At 43.2% G+C, this 25,495-nt stretch overlaps 1 protein-coding gene across 1 annotated transcript in view; it reads right to left on the bottom strand.

Moving 5' to 3' along the window:
• The window catches only part of top3b (DNA topoisomerase III beta), a 35,260-nt gene extending 10,136 nt beyond the window's left edge, over positions 1 to 25,124 (bottom strand). The window contains exons 1-15 of the mRNA XM_084054910.1: positions 24,887 to 25,124; positions 19,068 to 19,199; positions 18,189 to 18,295; positions 16,377 to 16,451; positions 15,071 to 15,267; positions 14,760 to 14,916; positions 12,274 to 12,387; positions 11,313 to 11,403; positions 10,346 to 10,500; positions 9,679 to 9,784; positions 6,948 to 7,094; positions 6,473 to 6,646; positions 5,192 to 5,320; positions 3,712 to 3,861; positions 2,528 to 2,628 (exon numbers count right to left, since the gene is read on the bottom strand). Of these exons, the coding sequence (XP_083911036.1) occupies positions 2,528 to 2,628; positions 3,712 to 3,861; positions 5,192 to 5,320; positions 6,473 to 6,646; positions 6,948 to 7,094; positions 9,679 to 9,784; positions 10,346 to 10,500; positions 11,313 to 11,403; positions 12,274 to 12,387; positions 14,760 to 14,916; positions 15,071 to 15,267; positions 16,377 to 16,451; positions 18,189 to 18,295; positions 19,068 to 19,199; positions 24,887 to 24,956 (1,905 nt within the window). The 5' untranslated portion in view covers positions 24,957 to 25,124. The remainder of the gene's footprint in view (positions 1 to 2,527; positions 2,629 to 3,711; positions 3,862 to 5,191; positions 5,321 to 6,472; positions 6,647 to 6,947; positions 7,095 to 9,678; positions 9,785 to 10,345; positions 10,501 to 11,312; positions 11,404 to 12,273; positions 12,388 to 14,759; positions 14,917 to 15,070; positions 15,268 to 16,376; positions 16,452 to 18,188; positions 18,296 to 19,067; positions 19,200 to 24,886) is intronic.
• Positions 25,125 to 25,495: the final 371 nt, after the last annotated feature.

Raw genomic sequence — 25,495 nt, 5'->3', positions numbered from 1 at the left:
AAGTATTGGGGGTGTGTCTCGCCCCGCTGCTGCTGGTCGCTGGACGACAATAGAAATAAAACAATAAGGGTTAGCGTTGAGGGTGTTTCTCACCCTGCCGCTTTGATATACTAGGGCGTTGCACGCCAGCGAGTGTAAACTGTGCTCTAGTTGGGACCACTGTATAGATTGGAGCGTTGCTCTGTGCTTATGCCGCTCTAGATTTCCGCGGAGGATGTTAAATGAAGGGTTCAGCCTCTCTACCATTGAGATGCTCTCCGCGTGTGGCTCCCACAGGTTGCATGGGTGCCTTCATGATGCTTGCCTGTGGTATTGGAAGCTTTGTCCCCAGCCGGTACATCAGGCTTCTCTCAGATGACCATCTGTTAGTGCTCTTTGTCCTCACTGCTTCATCGGCAGAAGTGAGTAGGTGGGCTTCATGCCCTGGCCATTGCCAGAGACTGTTAAAGTGGGACTCCGATGGGTCTGGGTTTACCATATGGCCAACCCCTCCTTACGTCCTCAGAGGCTTTCTGCCTTTCACGTCAGCTAGCCTATTTATTTGTTAGTTTGCTCCTCAACCAAGGATGGAGAAACTGCATTCTAGTACCTGCCTATTGTGTCCCGTCCGGGCTCTGTGGCAGGACATAGCTGTGGTGGCTGGAGTTTGGTTGTATTTGTCTGTGATGAAGGGCACAGCTGTGCCTTGGCTTAATGGAGACTTTCATTGCTGCGTTCAGGCAAATGTACGTCTTCAGTGGACCTCTAGGTTTCCCCCAAGGTATTTCTTGACCGCGGGTGTTGCCAGAGCCTCTCCCTCAGTGATACAGGCTTGGAGCAGGCCAGGAGATGCAGCTTCATCTTTCATGGGTTTTTGCCCGCTCCTGTATATATATATATATAGTCAACCTGGCCGTCTCGCAGCGACGGCTTTGTTGTTGTCTGTTCATTCTGTCTGCAAACCGACCTTGGTAAGCGCAGATTCCTCGTGACTATGTTGGTATTAGTCATCCAGGTGTTGAAAACACTGCCTCTGGCGGTCAGAAGGAATGAAGTAGAACGAGAGTTATGCATATAACTAAGGTTCTACGAATTCCGGATGACCGCCAGAGTTGACTGTCACTCGGAATCTCATTCTCGACGAAAAGATTTCAAGAGGATGATCGCTGTGTCCACCGTACCTATATAGGTGACGTGCGCGTACACAGGTCACGAGTGACTTTGTTGGTATTAATATTCGACCTATGCGCGAGCGCGCGATGGATATCCAGGTGTTGAAAACACTGCCTCTGGCGGTCATCCGGAATTCGTAGAACCTTAGTTATATGCATAACTCTCGTTCTACATGGTGGTATTGTTACTTTTACTTAAGTCCAAAATATGAGTACATCTTCTTCCACCACTGGGTTTATAAGTGGTTAAAAGCTGTGCTGAAGGCCACAGCCACAGGACCATGCATTACATGAGCTGGCTGGAACAAGCTGCATTCATGGAGCCATGGCCATACAGATGGTGTGCGTCACTGTCTGGCTCTGTTGAAACCACTCTGTGTGCATCTGTTTTACCGGGCTATTTTTAGGGCCAGATTAAAAATTCAAGGATAGACATTTAGTTCTAATGATTAAAGTTTGGGTTAGGGGAAGTTCATTCATATGGTTTGCCGGAAACAAATTGCCACGGTCCTCACAAGTATCATATCGTTGCTGTCGGGCAGATACCTTGTATCTCCATATTTCAACTTTTTTTCGTAAATGAAAGCAGCGAAAATAGCCAATCTACAAGTCTCCCAACGTGTTACACTGCGATGGGGTGTGAGCTTGTAGATTGGCTATTTTTGCCATTTAAAAAAACATTGTGTGTTGATGGATTTTATAAATATTGAACCAATGAAAAGTAACACGTTCTTGTGACTAAATAATAACCACATTGGACCAATAGGCTCTATGCACAGCAGCCATTTTGGAGAAAAATTGGGCCTCTTTTGACTTCCTTCACAGGTGTTGATGATACTAATGAAGGCTCTGTTCCATTCTGGTCAAACAGAGTCAGGGTGCTGATGTTGTGCATGTTGGCTCACTAGAAATACTAGTGGGTCTCAAAGTGTGGTCCAGGGACCCTCATGGTTCCTTGACAGGGTGTAACTCTGAGAGTGTACAAATGGAACCAAATGGACCCAGGAGGGTCCATTTGGTTCCATTTGTACACTCTCAGAGTTATGGGGGTCCTTGAAATTAAAAAGTTTGAGAACCACTGTGCTACACTAAATGGAACAGAGCCTTCATTAGTGTCATTGGTAACACCTGTGAAGGAAGCAAGGAAGGGGCCCAATTTCTGTCCAATATGGCTGCTGTGCACAGAGCCTATTGGAACACAGGTTCTTTTTTTCATTTCCTGAAAAGTATCTCTATTGGACATATGAGGTTTCCACCCGACAGCAACGCTATTAAAAGTGTGTGTGTGTGTGTGTGTGTGTGTGTGTGTGTGTGTGTGTGTGTGTGTGTGTGTGTGTGTGTGTGTGTGTGTGTGTGTGTGTGTGTGTGTCACTGACCTGGATGTACTTCATAAAGCGATTGCACTTTCCACAGCGAGACAAGGGCTTGCCGGAGTCAGCGATCGGGGAGAAGGACACTTCCATAAGCTCATCCATTCCTGCCAAAGACAAGAGAACCACACATGAGGACCACATTGAAAACATAGCATAGCTTTTTTGACTGTACTTCCGTACTGTTAACGTATTCAATCCATCAAACAAAGATGCTGGGTTTAATCAAATGACACATAGCAGTACATGTACACTCTGCATTATGTGCAGTCATTCTTCACATGGCATACGTTGTGGCCGGTTTTGGCAAACACCGCTCTTTTGAAAATGTTTGCTTCTTTCATTTCACATGCAAGTCGATCATTAACATGAGATATTGTTAGCCAAGGACGTGAGTCCGCTATCTTCGTTTTTACACGTCGATTTCAGTACTGATGTTTAGGTGAACGATAGACATTTCAGGATTTACAACCTGCAATTAAGTCACTTTTGACCCAAATTAACACATTAACCGCCAAGACCGTAGTCCTACGGGCCGTTAAATCCAACCGTTAAGCGCCGTAACCGTAGTCCTACGGGGCGGGTGTTTTCCCATGTTAAATCGAACAGGTGCAGATTCCGTTTTTTTTTTTTGCACTTCCGGTTTCGGGGGGGGGGGGGGGGGGGGGGGGACCGGAAACGAAATAATACTGTTTCCGTTTTTTGTCCCGCCTCCGTTTCCTGTCTAGCGATCAACTTTGGAAGCGGTTATCTCAGCTTGTTGTTTTCCTCTCCGCATCCCCCACTCTAATGTTTTTGTCTCGTTCTCCAAAATGGAGGCACGGATCGCGTCGCCGTCTTCAGTGTTTTGTTCTCTCGGATCCCGTGCTTGTGTCGAACCAAATGAACGCGGATTTTAAACGGATTTAGCGGGGGCTATGGCGAAATCAAAAAAACAAAAAAAGAACAAAAAGAGCTTGGCACTGGTAAGTACATCATGAGATTAGCCCTTGGCGGTGGATGTGTTAAGACAGTTTTTTTCACCCCCCTCAATCATGCACGTGTGGGAAAGCCCAGCCTCAATCAAGACCAACCACATATAATAAAATAAAATATATAATATAATATTCGATTTATCGAAAAAGCAAGATAGATAATCGCTAAGATAGCTGTGGCGCTAGTGCAGGGTAAGCTGCGGCCAGTGGACCCACTGTTGATGGAGTCGACGAAGTAGTGGAACTTCCTCTTGAAGATGTCCAGGGTGTGTTGGAGGACCTGCTGGAAGTTGGCCTTGCCCAGAGCGATGAGGGTCAGCTGCTTCTCCACCGCACTGCGGATGGTGGGCAGCACCAGCTCCGCATCTGGGAAGTACACACACTATAATTATGAACATGATTTTTTCAAATGTATTTCTTAGATGAGCATGACGAATAAACGATCTGACAATGCGCCAGGGAATAACTCACATCAAACTACCGTATTCATTTGGTAATGGGTCATACACGTTGAAGTGTATAAGTATCAGCTCAGTGGCCTTGAGGTTAAAATGTCCACCCTGAGATTTGAAGGTTGGGGTTCAACTCCCCGGCCGGGTCATACCAAAGACTATAAAAATAGGACCCAATGGATCTACTCAGCATCAAGGGATGCTGGGTAGTTTGGGGGTGAGTCCCTGCGAAATACTAGCGTCACGTTCAGGGGAATATGTACATCAAGCTGCCTCATGCTACAAAAACAGGAGATAGGCTCCGGATCATGAAGGCTTACTTACACGTTGATGCTCTTATTTGTGGTAAAATATCGACCTCCTTGTTGAGAAATAATCACGTCGCAAATAAAATATATAGGCTACTAGTATGCACTTTCCCGTTTAGTCCTATACCAGAAATCAGTACCTTTTTGTGAACACTATGACAACATCCTTTCAGCACTGGGAGCAGTCATGCATGCACAAGAAATATTATGGGGGGTACAATATCACATTTTGACTAATTCGGCCCACACCCTAAAATGAGTTTGACACCCCTGGTGAGGGCCGTTGTGCTGTGACCTGTCTTCACCAGTCTTGTAGTAGCCATGGACCAACAGGTTGGTGGGTTTAAATCAGGGGTCTTCAGCAGGGGGTCCGGGACCCCTAGGCGGTCCTAAAGAGTTACTACAGGGGGGCCGCCAAAACCTTGGTGTGATAAGAACTTCTTTTACATTAACCACTTGAACCCTATTCTGGGGGGAACATCATGCAAAAAAAGCAGATATATAAGCTCACAACGCCTTGCGCTGCGAGGCGTTGTGAGCTTGTAGATCGACTATTTTCAGCGAAGAGGTTTGGGGCAGGGGGACAAAAGTACGAGTTTTCCAAGTATTGAGGGTTTAAGTGGTTAACTGCCTGAAAATACACATTAAAATGAATCCAACACAAGGTTACACATTGACAGTACTGTCAAACAAGTCTATGAATCTATCAATGAAAAGGTTTAATCTGCAACACAATGTTATACAATATGTAGTGGGGGGGGTCCCTGCTTCATCTCTCTCTCAGCTAAGGGGTCCTTGGCCTGAAAAATGTTGAAGACCCCTGCTTTAAGTGATTACCCGTCTTGTAGTAGCCATGGACCAACAGGTTGGTGGGTTTATTACCTGTCTTGTAGTAGCCATGCACCAGCACTATGCCCAGGTTGGTGGGTTTATTACCTGTCTTGTAGTAGCCATGCACCAGCACTATGCCCAGGTTGGTGGGTTTCAGCTTGCGTCCGCTCTCTACCGTCACATAGTTCCTCTGACAGACGTTGTTGATGTGAACAGGGATGCTGGCATCCGTACCTAAACAAATAATAAACATGAATAAATTCCTCGAATGTACAAAAGGTCTCCAGCCATCACGTCATAGTAGACATCAGAGGTCTTCTCGAACCCAAAATACCCGACACGGTACCCGAGACCCCGACCGTACGGGTCTGTGTTTTATTATGGTCAACTGGGTCCGGGTTGGTTCGGATGCTATTACCTCGGATCCCAGGTCGGTTAACACCAGAGTGGATCCGAGAAGACCCGTACTCAGCGCAGATCAGTAGAGAACAGCATGAAGCGCAGTGTAACTTGCGGGATGATTAGGCTGACCTAGGGTCAGATTACTGCAGTACAGCTGCCAGCATGAGTTCAGTGAGTTGGGAGAGCACATCAAACTATACCGTCATGGGATCAAAGGTGCGTGCACCATGCATGACCATGGATTCCTTCTTCATCGTCAAGTGAAAACATGCAATTTAATTGTCTACATAGCAGATAGATTCCCTTATAAAGCAGCCTATAAATGGCATGTACTGGTAGAATGGCATTTTTTTAGGTAATTATTAGGCTTGTCAGGTCCATATAATACTAATAACTAACACTGACTGTTGTGTCAGAGTTAGTTCTTTAGTATCTCGGAACAAATCGGATCTCAGAACAAATTCCACAGGTCCGTGTCTGTCATTTTAGACCCGTGAAGAGTACTAGTAGACATTACTATCAGGGACGCGGGAAGTACTTTAGAGCAAGGGGTGCTGGTAAACGGGACCCATGCACGCGCGCGCGATTTTTTTCGGGTTTCCCGCGGATAAAGTTACTTCTTTTGTTACTTTATTTCGGTTTTAGGGTTAGGGTTGGATTAGGGTTATGTGATTTAATTATTTTGGGGGAGCCGCGCCCACCGGAGAAAATCTCTCACACACACACACACACACGCACGCGTTCAGCCTTTTTTTTTTTTTTTCCTCACAACGGAGGGGGTGCTGCAGCACCCTCAGCACCCCAATTCCCGCGTCCCTGATTACTATGACACAATGCGTCATATTGCACCGCTGTTGTGAGCATGTACATCTGCCATTTTTGAAAATCGATTATTTCCTTAAAACTGGTTTAATTTTCTTACAGTACATATACTAATCAATCACTTGGATTAACCCCCCTCCCCTCCAGTGGAGACATACGTACCGATGCCGTGCTTCTCCATCAGCGTGATAAGCTCCGCCTCCGTCAGGTAGTCGGGGGGGCTGGTCTGCTTCTCCACCAGTTTGATCTCATCCACGGTGAAGACGTCACCGCGCTCGCACACCGGCAGCGCCTCCTCCAGAGGAATGCCCTGCCACGGCATCACCGCCGTGAACCCTGGGAAGGAGAGAGAAATCACACCGTCACACTTGAGTTGACTTTATTAGGATCCCTCTACCAATTCTTCCAAAAATGTATCTACAGACAACCAGTATTTTAAAAAGGCAAAGCACGATTAAGAACAAATTCTTATTTACAACGAAAAAAAAATATTTTGAAAATAACTCCTAAAAGCTTACATGGCTACATTGTTTAGCATCAGGTTCAGTTGGGCTTTAGAGCTTAAAATGATTTGTAACCAATAGGTCTATTTACAGTATACTACTAAAATGTCATGATGACGACAGCTTCTCTCTACCTGGTGACATGAGGGTTTTGCCGGTGCAAGAGAAGCTTTCAGTCCCGATACTGAAGTCGATGACGGTCTGCAGGTACTTGCAGTCCTGGCTGACGGTGGCAATGAAGTGACGCGTGATGTACTCATACAGTTGCCAGCCGTCACTTCCTGTGGGATGGGGAGACCACAGCGGGAAGTTACAGCCGTTTCATTTTCTTAAATGACTCAATTATCATTTATACATTGGTTGATTGTTTTTAGATTGACAGAAATGCATATCAAACATGACCATATTATAGCTGTAGGATAAAAAGGATAAAACCTCCAAAAAGCTTGGAGTTTATTTGCATTGTGGTCATTTGATTGTACATGTACCGGACACGTAAAAGAGAGAACAACATAAATGGAAGCTGTTACAACTCAACTAATTGATGGGTTATCATTAGGTCCATGGGGCGGCAATGGCTCAGGAACGGCCACCTGGGAAACGGAAGGTTCCCAGTTCGATCCCGGGCTCCCCAGAGTTAGTGTCCTGGAGCGAGACACTGAACCCCTAATTGCCCCCCGATGAGTCAGGTTGGTGCCTTGCATGGTTTCCTCTGCCGTAGGTGTGTGAATGTGTGTGTGACTGTGTGTGAATGGGTGGACGTAATGTAATGCACATTATAAAGCACTTGGATAAAGGCACTATAATGCACCATTTACCATTTAGGTCCAGCACCTATTCAGCTAGCCCTAGAATGTCTGTGATCTTACATACATTTCAAGTATTCCAAATACACAGTCATAGATCACCCTTGCTGACACGCTGTGTAGTTGCGATCTGCGCGGCCGTAAAAGTGCTCTAAACTCCGTCTGTATTCACCCAATAATTAATTCCTAAGACTTGGAGTCATATATTGTCCTCTAGTTTCATATCCATTTGAAAGTTCTGCCAGAAAACGTTTAGTTTAGTCAAATATCTCCATTTTTTCACGAGCTGCACACGGACGACTTTCTGTACGGGCTAGGGGGGCCCGACTTGAGTGACCGACCGAATTTACCCAAACATCCTCTTGTCATCACAAACGTCCTAACAAATTGACACAGGGAAACACAAACGAATGGGGCACACAATTGACAGGTGCTTGTGATTGGTGCGGGGTAATGAATCACTCCATCTGCCAATTGTGAGTCCCAAACATTTGTGCGTCCTAAAGGAAGTTTACACATATTCAGTCCTGTACTCATTCCAGGCCCCTCGCCCGTACAGAAAGTCGTCCGTGTGCAGCTCGTGGAAAAGTGGAGATATTTGACTAAACTAAACGTTTTCTGGCAGAACTTTCAAATGGATATGAAACTAGAGGACAATATATGACTCCAAGTCTTAGGAATGAATTATTGGGTGAGTACAGACGGAGTTTAGAGCACCTTTACGGCCGCGCAGATCGCCACTACACAGCGCGTCGGCGAGGGTGATCTATGACTGTGTATTTGGAATACTTGAAATGTATGTAAGATCACAGACATTCTAGGGCTACTATTCAGCCAGCTCTTTATGTAGGACTTGAAGTTAGCAATGGCGCTAATGGATTCCACATGACTGCTGCCGAGTGTAACAAGCGTCATAGGAACTTGGGGAGTTTTTACCAATAACCCTAGCATCCCTATTACGAGGGAGAAACATTCGCAAAGAAGAGCAGATCTACAAGCTCACAACGCGTCGCAACGTGTGAGTGTGTAAGAGATTTAGGTGCAGAGGTGGAAAAAGAGCGGACCAAGTACAGAGCAACAGTGCCTGGTCTACTAAGTATTTGATTTGATTTGATTACTAAATGTAGAGGGTTGAAATAGTTAGCAAAGTATTAGTTTACTAATATATAAGCTATGGAGCTCACATCAAAGCAAGCTGCCCCCCCAAAAAAAACACTCAAAACCCACCTTTTCAGACAGGTTCTCAAACTTGTTTAACTGTCAAGGGCCAAGTTTGGTATTTGGTCAAGGACACCCATAACTCTGAGATTGTACAAATGGAACCATTTTGTACAGACCTGTAAGGGTTCATTTGGTTTCCAACTAATCATCATTTTACCTCCTCAAGGACCCCTGGGGGTCCCCAGACCCCACATTGAGAACTCATACCCTACCTAATTCTAATCCCCCTTTTATTTCTATGTTTTTCTTTTGTGTTCTTCTAAGTTTTTAAACCTTTTAGCTAGTTTTCTCCTAATTACGTTATTTTTATTTTGTTTCTGTAAAGCGACTTTGAGTATTTAGAAAAGCGCTATTGTACATTGTATGTAGGGGTGTGCCGATATATCGTCCCGCGATATATCGCGATACGTTTTCGCGACGATATGTATCGTTTTGGAAAAAAAAAATATCGTTTTGAAAAAAAAATATATATATTTTTTTTATTTTTTTTATTTTTACACCAATCAAAATAATCAGGCATGCAAACAGCCCCGAGGTGAAAAGGGTGACAACATGTTGTTTTTTTTCGGGTCAGGTGTCACACTATTGCCCTATTTGGATTCAAAACGGCTGAAAAGCTACAAGTTTGCATGTCTGAATAATGCAAAAACAGAATTATTTGTTTGCATTTCCTTTTTTTCTCCCCCATTTATTTTCATAATAAAAAAAGTGCGTATCGTATCGAAATCGTATCGAAGTTGTGAGCCAAATATCGTATCGTTTCGTGAAATTAGTGTATCGGCACACCCCTAATTGTATGTATTAGTATTATTATTATTAGAAGTGTAGAGTGTCTCACCCAGCTCTCCCTCTGAAGCGGCTCTCATGGGGGTGATGGGAGGGTGATCCCCAGCATCTGACCCCTTCCTGGGTCGGTTCAGTCCGTCAGAGAGCAGAGCTTTCACCTGGTGGAACCACAACACACACCTGATTTACAATTTAGGCATTTAGCAGACTTTGCGAGATCAGAATAAGCAGAGTACACATGAACTCTAGTCAACCAACAACAAGGTAAATAGTCACAGAGTGCAGAGAAAACTATGTAGTGCCTCAAAGAAACTAGGAGGGCAGGTAAGCAATGAATTTTGCCAAATAAATCAATCAAGTCTAAACATCATTCTATCTAAATCACATTCTGTAAATTTGAAACTACAGTATACCAGGTACACAGAGAACCTGTATCTATCTGAGTCTAAAGAGGTGAGTGCTAGGGGGTGAGGTGGAGTCTGAAGAGGTGAGTGCTAGGGAGTGAGGTGGAGTCTGAAGAGGTGAGTGCTAGGGGGTGAGGTGGAGTCTAAAGAGGTGAGTGCTAGGGGGTGAAGTGGAGTGTGAAGACGTGAGTGCTAGGGGGTGAGGTGGAGTCTGAAGAGGTGAGTGCTAGGGGGTGAGGTTGAGTGTGAAGAGGCGAGTGCTAGGGTGAGGTGTGAAGAGGTGGGTCTTCAGGCTACAGGCTTGTGGCTCCATACCTCCTCTCCCCAAAAGTGGTTGTTGGCCTGTTGTCTGAGGGTTCCCTTCAGATCAAAGTTTTCTGGGTAGTGGGTGGTCTCCGTACGGGGGTAGCTGATGTAGCCCTGTGTGTACAGGCGCTCCGCTATCTGCATGGTATGCTGCGGGCCCATGCCTACCCAATGGACACATCACATTCACAATGTTAAACATCACCTACGTCGGTGGTTCCCAACCGTTTTATTTCCATGGAGCCCCCCTTCTTATAACTGACAAAATCTGAGACCCCCCCTCGGAGTGCCTCACTGAAGACGTATTGCTTTTATAAAACGGTTATCAAATGTGAAAATCATAGACATATCCCAATGACAACAGTTTTTAATAACAATTTCAGTACAAGAATACATACAAGAAAGTAGTCCCTGCGACAGCCTGTACAAACCAGGAAGTTGCTGTGCAAATGCTTTGAAGGTACTGGCTTGTTTTAAAGTAATGCATTTGTTGTAAAACGTTGCACATGCACAGGATGAAAAGGAGCATTTTTCTTACCGTGTGATATTTATTTTGAATTTAAATTTAGAATAGCCAATCATTTTTACCCTTTTTTTCTCCCAATTTATTCATTATACCAATTAATTCCTCCTACTACTTGCCACTGCTGTTGTACCCTACTGTCTCACCTGCCAGCAGTGAGGAGCCCCCACCGGGAGGACGTAGAGCCTCCGTCCTACTCCTCCGGTTCAACATTACCCGCTGACAGGTTCCGCCCCCAGCCTGTAGGAGTACGTACGTGCAGTGAGAAATATCACCCTCCCGCCCAGCTTCCCTCTCCCAAATACAGGCCAATTGTGTTTGTAGTGACGCTATGCAAAGCCAGATGCACTGCAGTGGAATCGAACCCCTAGACTCCACGGTGGTGGGCAAGTACTTTACCCCTGTGCCACCCGAGTGCAACCCATAATTTCATGTTAGTTGCTGCTGACCCACCGAGGGAGGAGCTGGCCACACGCAGCATCTCCACCGTGTTCAAGGCCTGAGGTCGCTGCTTTGCCTTCTCCTTCTTACTCACCGACTCCACCTACAGGAGAGGGGTAGAATGCCAAAAATCACCATCTAGCACTTCTGTTGTTTTTAGGACACCGCAATTTAAATATCCTGGGAATGAGATGCAATATTATGCTATAGAGAATGTGTTAACCACTTAAGGCACCACTTCACCTATTTTCAACCTTATCTTCATATAATTGATCCTTGTTAATGATCATTGTGAGATGACACGATTTCTGTCAACTCACTCTGTGTCTCATTGGTGGACTGTGGACAGTTCAGAAACCTGCCTACCAATGACATCATTGATCGGGATTCCAAGCTACAGCCTTTTTCTTCCTGTCAAGTTAGCATGCCAAAATATTACATAAAGAAATTGAATTAAAGAAATGGCAGAAGTCTTGTTTGAAATAACACCTGATGTGTACTCTGTATAAGAGCATTATTGAGGAATTATATGAAGATAAGGTTGAAAGGGTCTGTACTTGGCCTCCTCCTTTTTTCCACCTACAAAAAAGCTCTTTGCCGAAAATTGCCAATCTACAAGCTCACAGTCACAACACATCCCAAAGCGAAAAACTAAAATACATTACCGGGTCGGGATACCAACTTAATCCAATCAGGAGAAAGAAGAATTAGAACACAAACAAAATTAAGCTGATGAATGGGTTCTCTTTCCTGATTGGAGGAAATTGGTGTCCCATCTGAAAATGCAATTTCTGTTTACTAAAGAGCTATAGAGACGGGGAGACACTTTTTACTGAACAAACACTCCAGCAATGATTCCTATCAGAATATAGAGCTTTAACTATTAAACCAAAAGGTTTTAGTTTTAACCAAAACATATCATTTACAGCACCTTTAACTAATGCTGAAACTAAAACGTAAGGAGGTCTCTTACCCGGGCCTCTCTGGAGGTCTTGGACAGGTTGACAAACATCTGAGCCACGTCTCTGTCAAACACTCTGACCCTGTCCCAGTCCAGTGTAAGAGGGCTTTCCTTCCCTTTGAACACCTGCCACGAAACAAAAGTATGTCCATTAGAGCACCCTGGAGTTTTGATGCAAAAGAAAGGCACACAGACTATAGAGCCAAATTCCAATACTGAAACGTCCATCCTCGTGTCCTCCACTCGCGTCAGTTCCTTGCGCCTTAACCTCCGGCGAGGACAGAGGAATTGATCGGGTTCGGCTTAAAGGACGACTTCACCGATTTTCAACCTATCTTCATATAATTGGTCCTCACTAATACTCATGATAAAATGGTACAATTTTTTTCTACTTGGTCTGTGTCTCATAGGAGGGCTGTGGACAGTACAGAAACCCGTCTACCAGTGACATCATCGTTAGGCATGATTTTTTTTTCATTTCACATTTTTTATTTAGATTTTTAGCGGTGCCAACCGCTCTACACTTGGCTTTGACACCGTGTCTGTGTGTCTGTGTGTCCGTATGAGCCTGGGATGAGCACGGCAAAGAAGCAACACATACAAACACACGCACACACACACACACACACACACACACACACACGGACTTGGAGATTGCCTATGCCATCTCTCCTCTCATTGGCCACACGTGCCACTGGTTATCAAAGAGGGGTCCAGGGACCCCCAGGGACGTCCGCCCGTATGAGCACGGGATGAGCACGGGATTTTAAACAGCTATAACTCCAATTTGCAGCATGCCACCAAGTCCAAATTTGGTATGTGGACTTAGACCACCAATACGGGACCAGCATGAATTGCTCAAGCCCCGCCCCCCTCTGTCTTCCCATTGGCTGGCCTTTAAACAGCCATAACTCAAGTTCGCAGCATGCTACGGAGTACAAATTTTGTACATGGACTAAAACCACCTATAGGGACGAACTGTAATTACTTAAGCCCTGCCCCCTCTGTCTGCCCATTGGCTGGCCTTTAAACAGCCATTATTCCAGTTTGCAGCATGCTACCAAGTACAAATTTGGTAAGTGGACTCAGACCACCAATAGGGACGAACTGAAATGAGTTAAGCCCCGCCCCAAAGGCACCGCTTCCTTCACACAGGGTGTGATTTTTATTAACACGAGAACAATGGCTTCTTTCATTGCATTGCAACTTTCCAGGAATAGAAAGCCTGCAGTTTCTATTAGCTTGGATTCCCCATTGATGATGTCACTGGTAGACGGGACTCTGAACTGTCCACAGCCCTCCTCTGAGACACAGACCGAGTAGAAACAAATTGTACCATTTTATCATGAGTATTAGTGAGGACCAATTATATGAAGATAGGTTGAAAATAGGTGAAGTCGTGCTTTAAAGCTTTAAGACCGGGAACGCGTCTGTGTCATTTTCAGATTTCTTTGGCTATTGAAAAATAGCAGATATACAAGCTCATAGCGCGGCACACATGAGCTTGTAAATCTGCTATTCATGAAAATGTGTGCAAATCTTTGAATATATATATATATAGCGAAAAAATTTTACTCAAACTGAACCACTGATATAGAAACATGTTTTTTTTTTAAACTTCAGATTTAGAAGACATTTGTAGAATCCACAGAAGTAAAGATTTGAGTTTCAAATGTTCGCTTCAAAGAAATGTATATATTTACAAATGTTCACGATTTAAAAAAAATAGCGGATCTACAAGCTCATAGCACAGCACTCGGTGCCGCGCTATGAGCTTGTATATCTGCTATTTTTGAATAGGTTAAAGTGGTTAAAATCTAAAATGACAGATGCTTTTCCCGGTCTTAATGGGTTAAGGAATGGGAACACTCCCCGCTCAGTCAGCATCATATTCTTGACGTGTTACATAGCCGGATCACTGGTAACAGATCGTACAGTATGTCTTATTGCTCAGATGTCATGTTGTATTGGATGCTGTGTTTCTCTATATGCTTAGGAATTGAACTGTATGACATGCATTCTCCATCAGACAGCAGGATTGTGTAAATAAAGATGGATCGTGTAAGTGTATATCACATGATCATGTTTATACCACTGGGTGAGACGCACTGAAAATAGCTGGACTACACTTTTTGGCATTTTTGAGCGGTGCAACCGCTCCTATAAGAGGGTTTAGGACCCATCCGTGGCGAAGGTTTTTTTTCCGTCGTGAAAATGTGTCTTTCGCTGTGACGCCATGCTGTGGAAAACACGCCCATAGGCTAACCTCTGCAGGACGTGCTGTGATTGGCTAGCGAGACACATGATGAAATTAACTTCAAACTTCGCAGACGCGCTGTGATTGGCTAGCGAGACGCATGATGAAATTAATAATAAGGTAACAAATGTAAGCACGTCACTTCGCAGGACGTGCCGTGATTGGCTACCGAGATGCATGATGAAATTAATAACTCATAAATATCACCGCTCACTTCACACTGGGTGTGATTTTTTTTTACCTTTGCCTGCAAGACCCAGTAGGTCTCTGGCTTGAAGGATTGGATCTTGTCATGGCGCTTCACACAGAAGCCCAACGTCGGGGTCTGGCAGGGTCCAAATGAGATTAACGTGGAGTCCAGGTTACCGTATTTACCCTGGAAATACTTGGTCTGGAACCTGAACCGGATATGAACGGCAAAGTACAAGAACACAGAGATCACATTATGGCATTAGTTGGAGGGGGGAGTGAATCAGTTGAATTGGAATTTATTTATTTAAGTGGATGTTTTCTGTGCGGTTTCAGCTCCGCTGTGCCTAGTGTTTTACCTACCGAGTGAAGGCACAGCCGATGCGCAGGTCCAGCTCCTGGCGTGCGTCCACAGACAGAGCCTCGTTGCGGTTGGGCTCTCCCAGACTGTTCATGGCCTTCCAGATGTCCGTATCTGTGATGGAGCTGAACTTGGCGCGGTACACCGTTTTCTCACTGCCGTACGGATTGTTCATAACTGGCTGGATGGCGTCTAAGACCTGGGAGACAGTAACATTATTACTTTAACCAGTGGTTCTCAAAGTGGGGTCCCCCAGGGGTCCTTGATGGGGTTCCATGGGGTCCCCTGCAAAATAATTTCATAAAGCATCAGCTTAACCCTATGTAGATCGACTATTTGAAAATAGCCAATCTACAAGCTCACATCGCGACACGTTGTGAGCTTCTAAGATAAGCAATTTATTTTGAACATTTCTTTATATTTTTGAAAAACACAAATCTTGTATAGGGGTTCCTGCCACAAATATTTTCAGATGGGGGGTCCATGGCCAAATACATTCCTCCATAAATACTGTACATGCATAATTTTGGGGTCCTTGACAGGAAAAGCTTTGAGAACCACTGAATTAACAGCTGGTATGCAGGACGTTGAGTGATTTAGAACCAGTGCTCTCCAAAACAACTTCCCCTCACACACCTGGCGATAAGTTAATGCAGGTGTGAAACACGGCAAGAGAAGAAGAATCATGCCTTCACGGAGTTTAGTGACAGAACGTTGCTCATAAAAACAACAGTGGATTCCTGTGAAACAAAGCCTTAACAGAGACAAAGAGGATAACCCAAGCTGTCTGTAAAGGTGCAATATTTACACGTTTATAATATAATTGTTAATACGATCAGATTAGACTTTTCTGTCTCACACCTGGGGCTGCCACGGTCAGTGGAGGGAATTGCAACTTAAGAGGTTATGGGTACCCTCCATGTTGTTTGCGGCTACTTAAAGGAGTAGTTCACCCAAAAAATGACTTATTTTCTATCAATTACACACCCCACAAAGCCTTGACACCATGGAGATTTCTTTGTTTTTGTCGCATTCCTAGGCCAATAATTTGATGACCGGCGGAGTCTCCGGTAGGACTCAAAAGAGTCAAAGAATCTCCTACCCAGTGTCCTATTGACCCGTTCATCAAATTATTGGCTCAGGAATGTGACAAAAACAAAACAATCTCCATGAATTCAAGGCTTCAAGGGGTGTGTAACTGATAGAAAATAAGTCATGTTTTGGATGAACTATCCATTTATGGTAAATAAGTGACAACAATCACAGCAGTTTTAAACCATCACATTTTTATGACAAACGATGGCTTACCTCAAAACAGATGTTCTCTCCCTCTTTGTCACAGTCCAACCACAAAACCACATAGTCACATCCTTTAGCTTCAACCTATAGACCACAACATCACACATGTCAAAAGGCTACTCTCCAGGGTTGCAACAGTTAATCAAACTAATTGATTTAATTGATAATATAAATGCTACAATTTTTTATGAAATGATTGATTTTTGTGAGTTTGTAGATGGGCACGTACGATAAAATATATTATAGGGCTTAGAGGGGAATTTTGGACTAAGGCTTTCTTACCTTTTCTATGACGTTATGATATGTTAGGATGAATGGTACAGTAGAAAAATGTCATAACTCCATCCCGGGTCCGCCACTGCTTAATAAATGCGCCAATAGGCCTTGTGCTAGATCGCGTATTTTAATAGCTTTGCACTATGCAAAAAAAAAAAAAAAAGTCTCGCTAGACAAGATTGAAATCTCGAGATTTCGATCTCATCTAGCGAGACTTCTGTTTTTTTTTTGTTTTTTTTACAGTGTTCTGTCACTATGAACGTCAGATCTCACAAAAAACAAACACAAAAAAAGCTATTAAAATACGTGATCTAGCACAAGGCCTATTGGCGCACGTTTTAAGCTATGGCGGACCTGGGATGGAGTTATGACATTTTTCTACTGTACAATTCATCCTAAGATATAACATCATCATAGAAAAGGTAAGAAAACCTTAGTCCAAAATTCTCCTTTAAAGGATCTACACCATGAATTAAAATATATATATATATATTTAATATCATATTGTTTATGTCCCTCAAACGTTTTTCAAAAGGTTTGAGCCTAAATCAAGCCTCAGATATACTCATTCCAACTAACTTCTCTCTGGCTTATAAAGCACTTTCACCTGCAATAACACATTGTCCTGTTTGGCACGGGCACTATTGAGCCAGTTTGTATGCATGTTATCTCCTGGTTCTGTGTGGAAAAAGTAAAAAAAAAAAAATATATATATATATATATATATATATATATATATATAATTATTGTTTTGGTTGGAACTGAAAAACGGGAGGGATTGTACCCTGATGTGACATCACGGTGCAAATCAGTTTGGCCTGTTTTGAGACCAATTTACAGAAAACCCCAGCTTTGCTGTGAAAGCCTGAGTGTTCAAACTGGGGTACTTTTGGGGATAGAAGAGAGGTAGGGGAGACCAAAAACACACAAAAAAGAAGAAAAAGTTCAAATTCATGGTGTAGTCCCTTTAAGTTGTTAATCACTCTTATCAATTTAGTCAAACTAAATTGATAGAACTGTACTGTAGAACTGTACTGTAGAACACAATGAGTGCAAAGAGAGAAATATATTTCTAACTATGGTCTAGAGCAGGGGTCTTCAACAGGGGGTCCGTGACCCTTAGGGCAGGGGGTCCTCAGAGTTACTACAGGGGGTCAGTCAAATATTTGTGTGTGAGGAACTTTAACCACTTGATCCCTAGCATTCCTATTCTGAGAACTTTAGCCAAAAATAGCGGATCTACAAGCTCACAAAGTCTCGTGCTGCGAGGTGTTGTGAGCTTGCAGATCGGCTATTTTCGGCAAAGAGGTTTGGTGTAGAGGGAAAAAATAGGTGCAAAGTCATTGAATATCTGAAAATACACATGAATCCAAAATACGCTGATGATTGTGCCGTCAAACAATTAAACAAATGCATATGGAATCTATAAAAAGGTTGTGGGGGTCCCTGCTTCCTCTCTCTCTCAACTAAGGGGTCTTTGGTCTGAAAAACGTTGAAGGCCCCTGGTCTAGAGATAGTTAGACGTGATGAATGAATGCCATATACCTGGAGGAACCTGACCATGTTGAGTTTGGGATTGGCTTCCTTCTTCTCAGTGGGGGCTGTGCTGAATAGCTCCGCCGGGTCCACCTTGTCCCAGTTGTTGTACTTCCCTGGAGTGACACAATAACCACCTTATGAACATATACTTTCATCTAGGGCTGGGCCACATGAGCTAAAATGTAGCCCATATCAATAGTGGTATTTGGCCAAATATATTGTGATTTAGCCGCTAAATCAAATATCACATTGTTTGGCCAAATACCTCCCATATCAAAATTGTAATGATAATATAGTACTGTAATGAAAATATAAATGTTCTTTTCTTTTTTTTTTTAAATCAGTATAAAAAATAAAGCATGTGATTAACCCATTTAGACCTGCAACCCCTATACGTAACTATACCTTTCAATCCTGGAACCCCTTTTGGGGTTGTTATTGCCATGTGCAGTACATGTACAGACGTTTTTCAGAAAACTTCAGGATCAGGTCAGGATTTAGAAGGCATTTTTAGAATCGGCATCAGGTCTAAATAGGTTAAAACCAGGAAAAGACAACACTCATGTCATATCACGATATGAAACTATCCAAACTACCAGACACTATCTAGTCTCATATCGCAATATCAATATGATGTCGATATAGTTCCCAGCCCTACTTTAACCCATTAAGAACTGAGGCCGATTCTACAATTGCATTCTAAAATCAGTAGTTCTCACACTTAAGATTTTTCAAAAATGTTCAAAAATAGCAGATGTACAAGCTCGCAGCGCGGCACGAAGTGATGCGCTGTGAGCTTGTATATCTGCTATTTTTGAATAGCCAACGCAAAACTCCGCCATTGCTGATAGCAAACAAGGAGCGATTTATATGGATGATACCAACCAATGAAGTCCAGGCTCATGACGTGCCCACAAACAGACGTCATCTTGAAGCGCACGGTCTGGCCATTGAAGGTGCCGGTGTAGTCGTGCACGGAGCATGCTCCGTTCAGCCCTTTGCGACTGACACAGCTTCCTGGCAACAGAGACAACAGAGGACCAAGTTACAGCTGGTTAATGGCCGCCATTAGAAGCGGATTTAATTGGGATACGCCTATGGTTGTCGTGTTGCCATAGAGTAACCATTTTAGAAAAGCAATAGGCCGCGCAAGGTCGTGGTTAGGGCTGTCACGATTATAAATTTAAATAGTCACTGAAATAATTGCGATTAATGATTTAATTGTGGGTTTGGCGTTGAACATTGGAACATATGAAGCCTTTTAGGCTTCGTAATCAAAAAATTGCACAGGGCAGATATAACAAATAACTGAAATATACAAAGAAATTATTGACATATTCAAAACAAATTATACATGTAAAAATAGCAGAAAAAGCTTAAAACACGTCAACGCGTTGTAATCGCTGTTGCAGCTTTTTTAATATTTAAAAATGTGTGAAAATCGTTCAAAATGGAAACGATTGACGATTATGCAAAAATAATTGTTTTTATCTCAAATAATTGCGATTAGACGATTATGCAATAATTGTGACAGGCCTAAGACGTGGTTTACCGGGTTTTTGTCACGTATGTCCAAACTAGTTCAGAAATCCTAGTTCAGAAATCCACGGTAAACCACGGCCTCAGGTGGCTTTATTGCTTTAATCTATCTGTTGGTTGATGTCAGCCACATGCTGCGGGAAAACACCAATTATGAACCTCACACACCCAACAAGAATGTGCAGGTGTACCGCTAAAAATGTACACATTTATTCTTGGGTACCACCAGAAATGGGGGTCCCAGCTTTGAAAATACCCGATCTACAAGCTCACAACGCGTTGCAGCGTGATGCGTTGTGAGCTTGTATAGATCTGCTATTTTTGGGTTAGGGTTAAACAAACCACTAAAAATATTCAAAATTACAAAATCGCCGTCCTAAAATGTTTATGTCCTCACAAGTATAGTAATGCAAATGTGCACGCATCTTACTCACAGAGTAATGGCAGCTGACAAAATGTCATGGACATCTGTACTTAAAGTTTTTTATTAATTCATCATTCATCTGAAACGTTAGTGCAAGTTCTCCAGTTTGATAAATCAACATTTATCAAACTACTACTAGGATACAACTTTAGGTGCAAGAGTCAGACATGCAGAAAATATGGACCTTCAAAGTGGTACAGCAGCGGAAACGTAAGGTCCAGTGACCTTGTCCCCCGTCTGTGGCGGCTTGCATCGCTTAACCTCTTAAACCCTACATACCACAGTCCCCCAGGGCTGTATACTAGGCCCCCTCCTGTTTTTGCTCTACAAAACCTTATATACGACTCAGGCATACAGTATTTCTTGCAGCGGAGTTATGGCAAGCTGCCCTGCTTTAATATGGGGGCGGCATTGACATACTGCCCCAGTGGGCTGGGCAATGCGGCATCTACATATTTGTCCCCAGTCGTTGCTATGGCCGACGATTAACCGAGGATGGAATCCCGACCTCGCGGTCTCAGGGCGGACACTCTACCCGCAAGGCCACCGAGCGGGTTTGCATTGGTTACCTGGCCTGAAATGCAAATGATGACGCGAGATTGCTTTTAATGAAATGCCACTCTCAAGGATGAGCGCTAATGGAAGTCACGATTGTGACGCAGCAGCCAATGACCGACCCCCTGCCACACATACAGCCTATCGTCTGATGCACCCCCCCCCCCTACCTCCACCCTCAATAGCCCATGCCACTTCCGGTGGACAGTGGGTGAGTCTCCTATTCAGACCCCAAAGCAATAAATACAACTGGGTCTGGGGGCCATCGGTACAAAGCAACTCCAGGACCCAGCGGAGGCGGCACACAGAGTAGACAAGACAACCAGACCCCATCCACAACTCAACCATGGAACAGCTCCAGGTAGGAGAACAGTAGAGCAGTTAGTACTTAAAGTTTTCATGTCAAGGACTGGCCATGTACTTGGCCGCGGACCCTCTTCAGACAATATTTTGAGCCACGGACCAAAATGTACTCTTTTATTTTCAGATTTATTTGAAAATAGCTTATCTACAAACTCAGAACGCGTTGCATCGCAACACATCGTCAGATTTTAGATTGGTTATTTTCAAATAGCTGATGTTTAGTGTCAAGGTGGTTAAAACTGATTTTGATGCTGTATGAACTCATTTTGGTGGGGAGTGGGGACCCACTGGAACGCCCTAAAAGACCCCTGGGGGTCCCACTCCCCGGGCCCCACTTTGAGAATCAGTGCAGTAAAGCTCGACCAATATAGCGGGTTTGCTATGTATGTATCAGTCATTATTTTACTTTTTACTTTTTTAAATCACATTTGTATAGCATAGCCGAAATAACGGTAAACATGGACCTCTTATGGTTGTGGTAACGATTCAAAGTCAGGTCAGGTGGTTAATGGTTGTCACACACAGCCAGAGGGATCAAACATGACATTGATGTTCTCCAAAATGTTCTGCTAGAAAATAGCATCGCAAAGAATGCTTCACCCTGGACCCCACCCCTAACATCTCTGCCGTCTTTTGTCCATCTCACGCAGCTCCTGCGTCTCTTCGTCCTGTGCACGTTGACCGTGTGCCACGGTGTGTCCATTCCACTGTCCAGCCAGTGTGTGGACGAGTCCTTCTGCACCAACAGCCTCCAGGAATACTACAGCCAGCTGGTCGACCTGCCCACCCGCATCAACGAGCGCAGTGTCGCCACCTGGAGATACGAGTGAGTGCTTCTCGCGGCAACGCTTTAAACCTAACTCTCATATTTTCTGTTTTCTCTTTCTTGCAAATGGCTCCCAAATTATGGCTGCATCTGCTATTCCAGCTTACAGAACATGCAAGCACAAGCACATAGAAATGGCATAGTTTGTTTATACTGCTATTCATGGTCTTGGAACAAGTTACCCCCCCCCCCCCCCCCCCATCCCAATATCGAAATAGCCCCTACCATTGAAACTTTTGAATCTTAAGTTCCACTTATATAGCTTGGTTTTTAACAGAGGCTCTGTGCTTGCTTTATGGTCTGTTAGTCTTGTATTATTTGGGATCAATGGCTGTTGATGACTGTGTTTTAGGGTTTTACTGTTTTATGTTATTATCTTTTAACTCGTAATTATTATTATTTTTTAAAACTTTTTTGTAAGTTACTTTGCTATTGTCCTAAGCTGTATGTACTGTCTGTCGCATTATGTATCGTTTATTATTTTGAGCATCACTTTGGTGACCCTGTGTTCCCTTAAATCGAGATTGGATTGGTTTGGTCTCTTCACAGGGAGAACGTCAACTTGAACAGAGTGCCTCAGATCATCCATGAAGCCGTGTGCCAAAGCAGCCACTCGTGCCGGGGCGCGGTGGACAGCGTGACCAGCCTGGAGAGCATCCCCATCTCCCTACGGGTGCCCGTGCTCAAAAAGAACCCAGAGTGCTTCCCCAAGACCATCTACTCCCTGGAGTTCGAGTCCATCAACATAGCCTGTATCTGTGCCACCTCAAGACTGCAGAGCTGATAAACACACTGCTCTGGGCGATTAACCAAAACACACTGATTGGGCGATTAACCAAAAATATATCAAAATCGACATTTAGAACACAAAAACAACTAAATGTTATTTTATTTGTTTCTTATAGATCAACAAATCAACACAAAAACGTTCTAATAGATTTTTTTAAAATAATCGACCAGCTATGTTGGTGGATCGCCAGGTTAAGTTATCAGAATAATGGAGTGTCATGGACCAAATATTACCTAAAACACTAGAATACCTAGTTTAGAAGTCCATTTTGGAGCCCCCTCCCCTCTTTTATATAGCCTAATTAATTGCAGCCTCTGTGATTTGGAAATTGCAGTAGTTCATATTGTGATTTTGATTGATTGTTTTGATTAATTGTTCAGCCCTAAATGCATGGTTGTGTAAAGATAGCCATTACTGTAAAAACAGCATCACTTTAAGCAGGTCAGCCATCATTTGTTTGCCAAAACTCACTCATCAGTTTAAGTAAATAAAGACATTTTACATTAAATTGTGTCACTGGTGTGTGCTTCAACTCACGTTTGAATCCATTTTTTTGATAAAGGGTGTGTGAGTGATATTTTCTGTTCAGTAACAACCCGAAAATAAACCGAAAATACAGGTTTCAGGTCAGGATACAAATTTCATCCAATCTGGAGCAAGAACTCATACAGAATACAGGATAAACAGTGTTTATCCTGTATGAGTTCTGTTTATTAAACACGTGACATTGGAAGTGATGAAACAAAACCATTTGCAGATAATCTGTTTACTGGATCGAGCTGGATAGACTGAACCAACACGCTACCAAAAAGAGCCAGTTGACACACATATATATATATATACATATATATATATATATATATATATACATATATATATATACATATATATATATATATATATATATATACATATATATATATATATATACACATATATATATATAATATATATACACACATATATATATATATATATATATATATATATATATATATATATATATATATATATATATATATATATATATATATATCGTTTTCTGGATCTATACGCCACGTTCACTGAAAATGAAAAGTGACAGCACAGCCCAACTCTGCAGCAGTGCAGAGTTTTATTCTTCCAACTGTTTTATTGACACTTTCTTGACAATAGGCTCTATGCACAGCAGCCATATTATCAGTTCCTTCCCAGGTGTTACCAATGATACTAATGAAGGCTTTGTTCCATTTAGTGTAGCACAGTGGTTTCCACGACCCCCCATAACTCTGAGAGTATAGGGTCCATTTGGTTCCATTTGTACACTCTCAGAGTTACACACCCGTAAGGGGCCATTTGGAAGCCCATGAGGGTCCCTGGACCCCAACTGTAGACCCACTGGTGGTGTAGCAGAGTGTTTCCAGTGAGCCAACATGCACAATATCAGCACCCTGACTCTGTTTGACCAGAATGGAACAGAGCCTTCATTAGTATCATTGGTAACACCTGTGAATGTCTTCATTCACTGTGAATAGAGCCTATGAGCCCTCCCTGAAAGACTGACACATTATTAGGTCAATTGGAAATGCTTTTAGATCCATGAAATATATTGCCATTCATGTTTCTGGTGACACAAACAATATTCTATGAAAATAAGTGCCCAAACTATTCTAATATGTTTTGGGGACACAATATGCGTTCGTAATTAGGGAAACCCCCACATTCCTAAGTGAATAGGCTCTATTCACAGCAGCCATAGTATGAAGACATTCACATTTTGGTCAAACAGAGTCAGGGTGCTAATATTGCAAGCTTCTTCCATTTGACGGTGTCAGGTTAGGTTACTAATATTGTGCATGTTGGCTCACTGGAAACACCAGTGGGTCTACAGTTGGGGTCCAGGGACCCTCATGGGCTTCCAAATGGCCCCTTACATGTGTATAACTCTGAGCCCTTACGGGTCCATTTGGTTCCATGTGTACACTCTCAGAGTTATGGGAGTCGTGGAAACCACTGTGCTACACTAAATAGAACAGAGCCTTCATTAGTATCATTGGTAACACCTGTGAATGTCTTCATAATATGGCTGCTGTGAATAGAGCCTATTCCACGTGCGTTGACACATCTGTTGATAGCCTGAAATAGCAGATCCACACGCTCACAATGAGTCACGGTGCGACGCGTTGTGAGCTTGTAGATCTGCTGTTTTTCGTTGAAGCGGTACCAACCTTTGGAGAGGATCTTGGCGATGGACTGTGCCAAGGACGGCTTCTCTGCGACCATCAGCACCGTCCTCATTGTCAACAGTTCATTCCCTAAAACCTCTAATTAAAACGTGTTCATTAACAGACTGCCGCTTCAAATAAACCAGGCAACACGTGTATTATTAATATTATTATTATTTGTAGTTTTTTATTATTATAGTCTAGTTACATTACAGACAATACCGAAACGGCCGCCATGACACTTTTCTTCTTCGTGGTTTCCGGTAGGCTGTACACTGAGACGTGCAATGCTGCCCTCCACAGGCAAGGGGTTTACTGCTTTATCCTGTACTTTAGAACTGAACAGCGGTTCTCAACCTGGGGGTCCCCACATGATTTTGAGGGGGTCCCCAGATAACAGTGAAGTGACCATAGGCTCTATGCACAGCAGCCATTTTGGATAGAAATTGGGCCTCTTCTTACTTCCTTAACAGAATCAGAAATCAGAATCAGGTTTATTGTCACATCACAGGTTTACAAGGTAAAAAAAGTGGGTGAAATTCGTTTTTGTACAACACTCCCATCGCAACGTTAAATTCCGTAGAAAGAAGAGTGGGGAGAGAGAAGAAGAAG

The sequence above is a fragment of the Gymnoscopelus microlampas genome (assembly GCF_963454915.1).
Source record: "Gymnoscopelus microlampas genome assembly, chromosome: 4".
Classification (NCBI taxonomy): domain Eukaryota; kingdom Metazoa; phylum Chordata; class Actinopteri; order Myctophiformes; family Myctophidae; genus Gymnoscopelus; species Gymnoscopelus microlampas.
The sequence above is the reverse complement of the archived record's forward strand: the minus strand, read 5'-3'. Positions and strand labels throughout refer to the sequence as shown.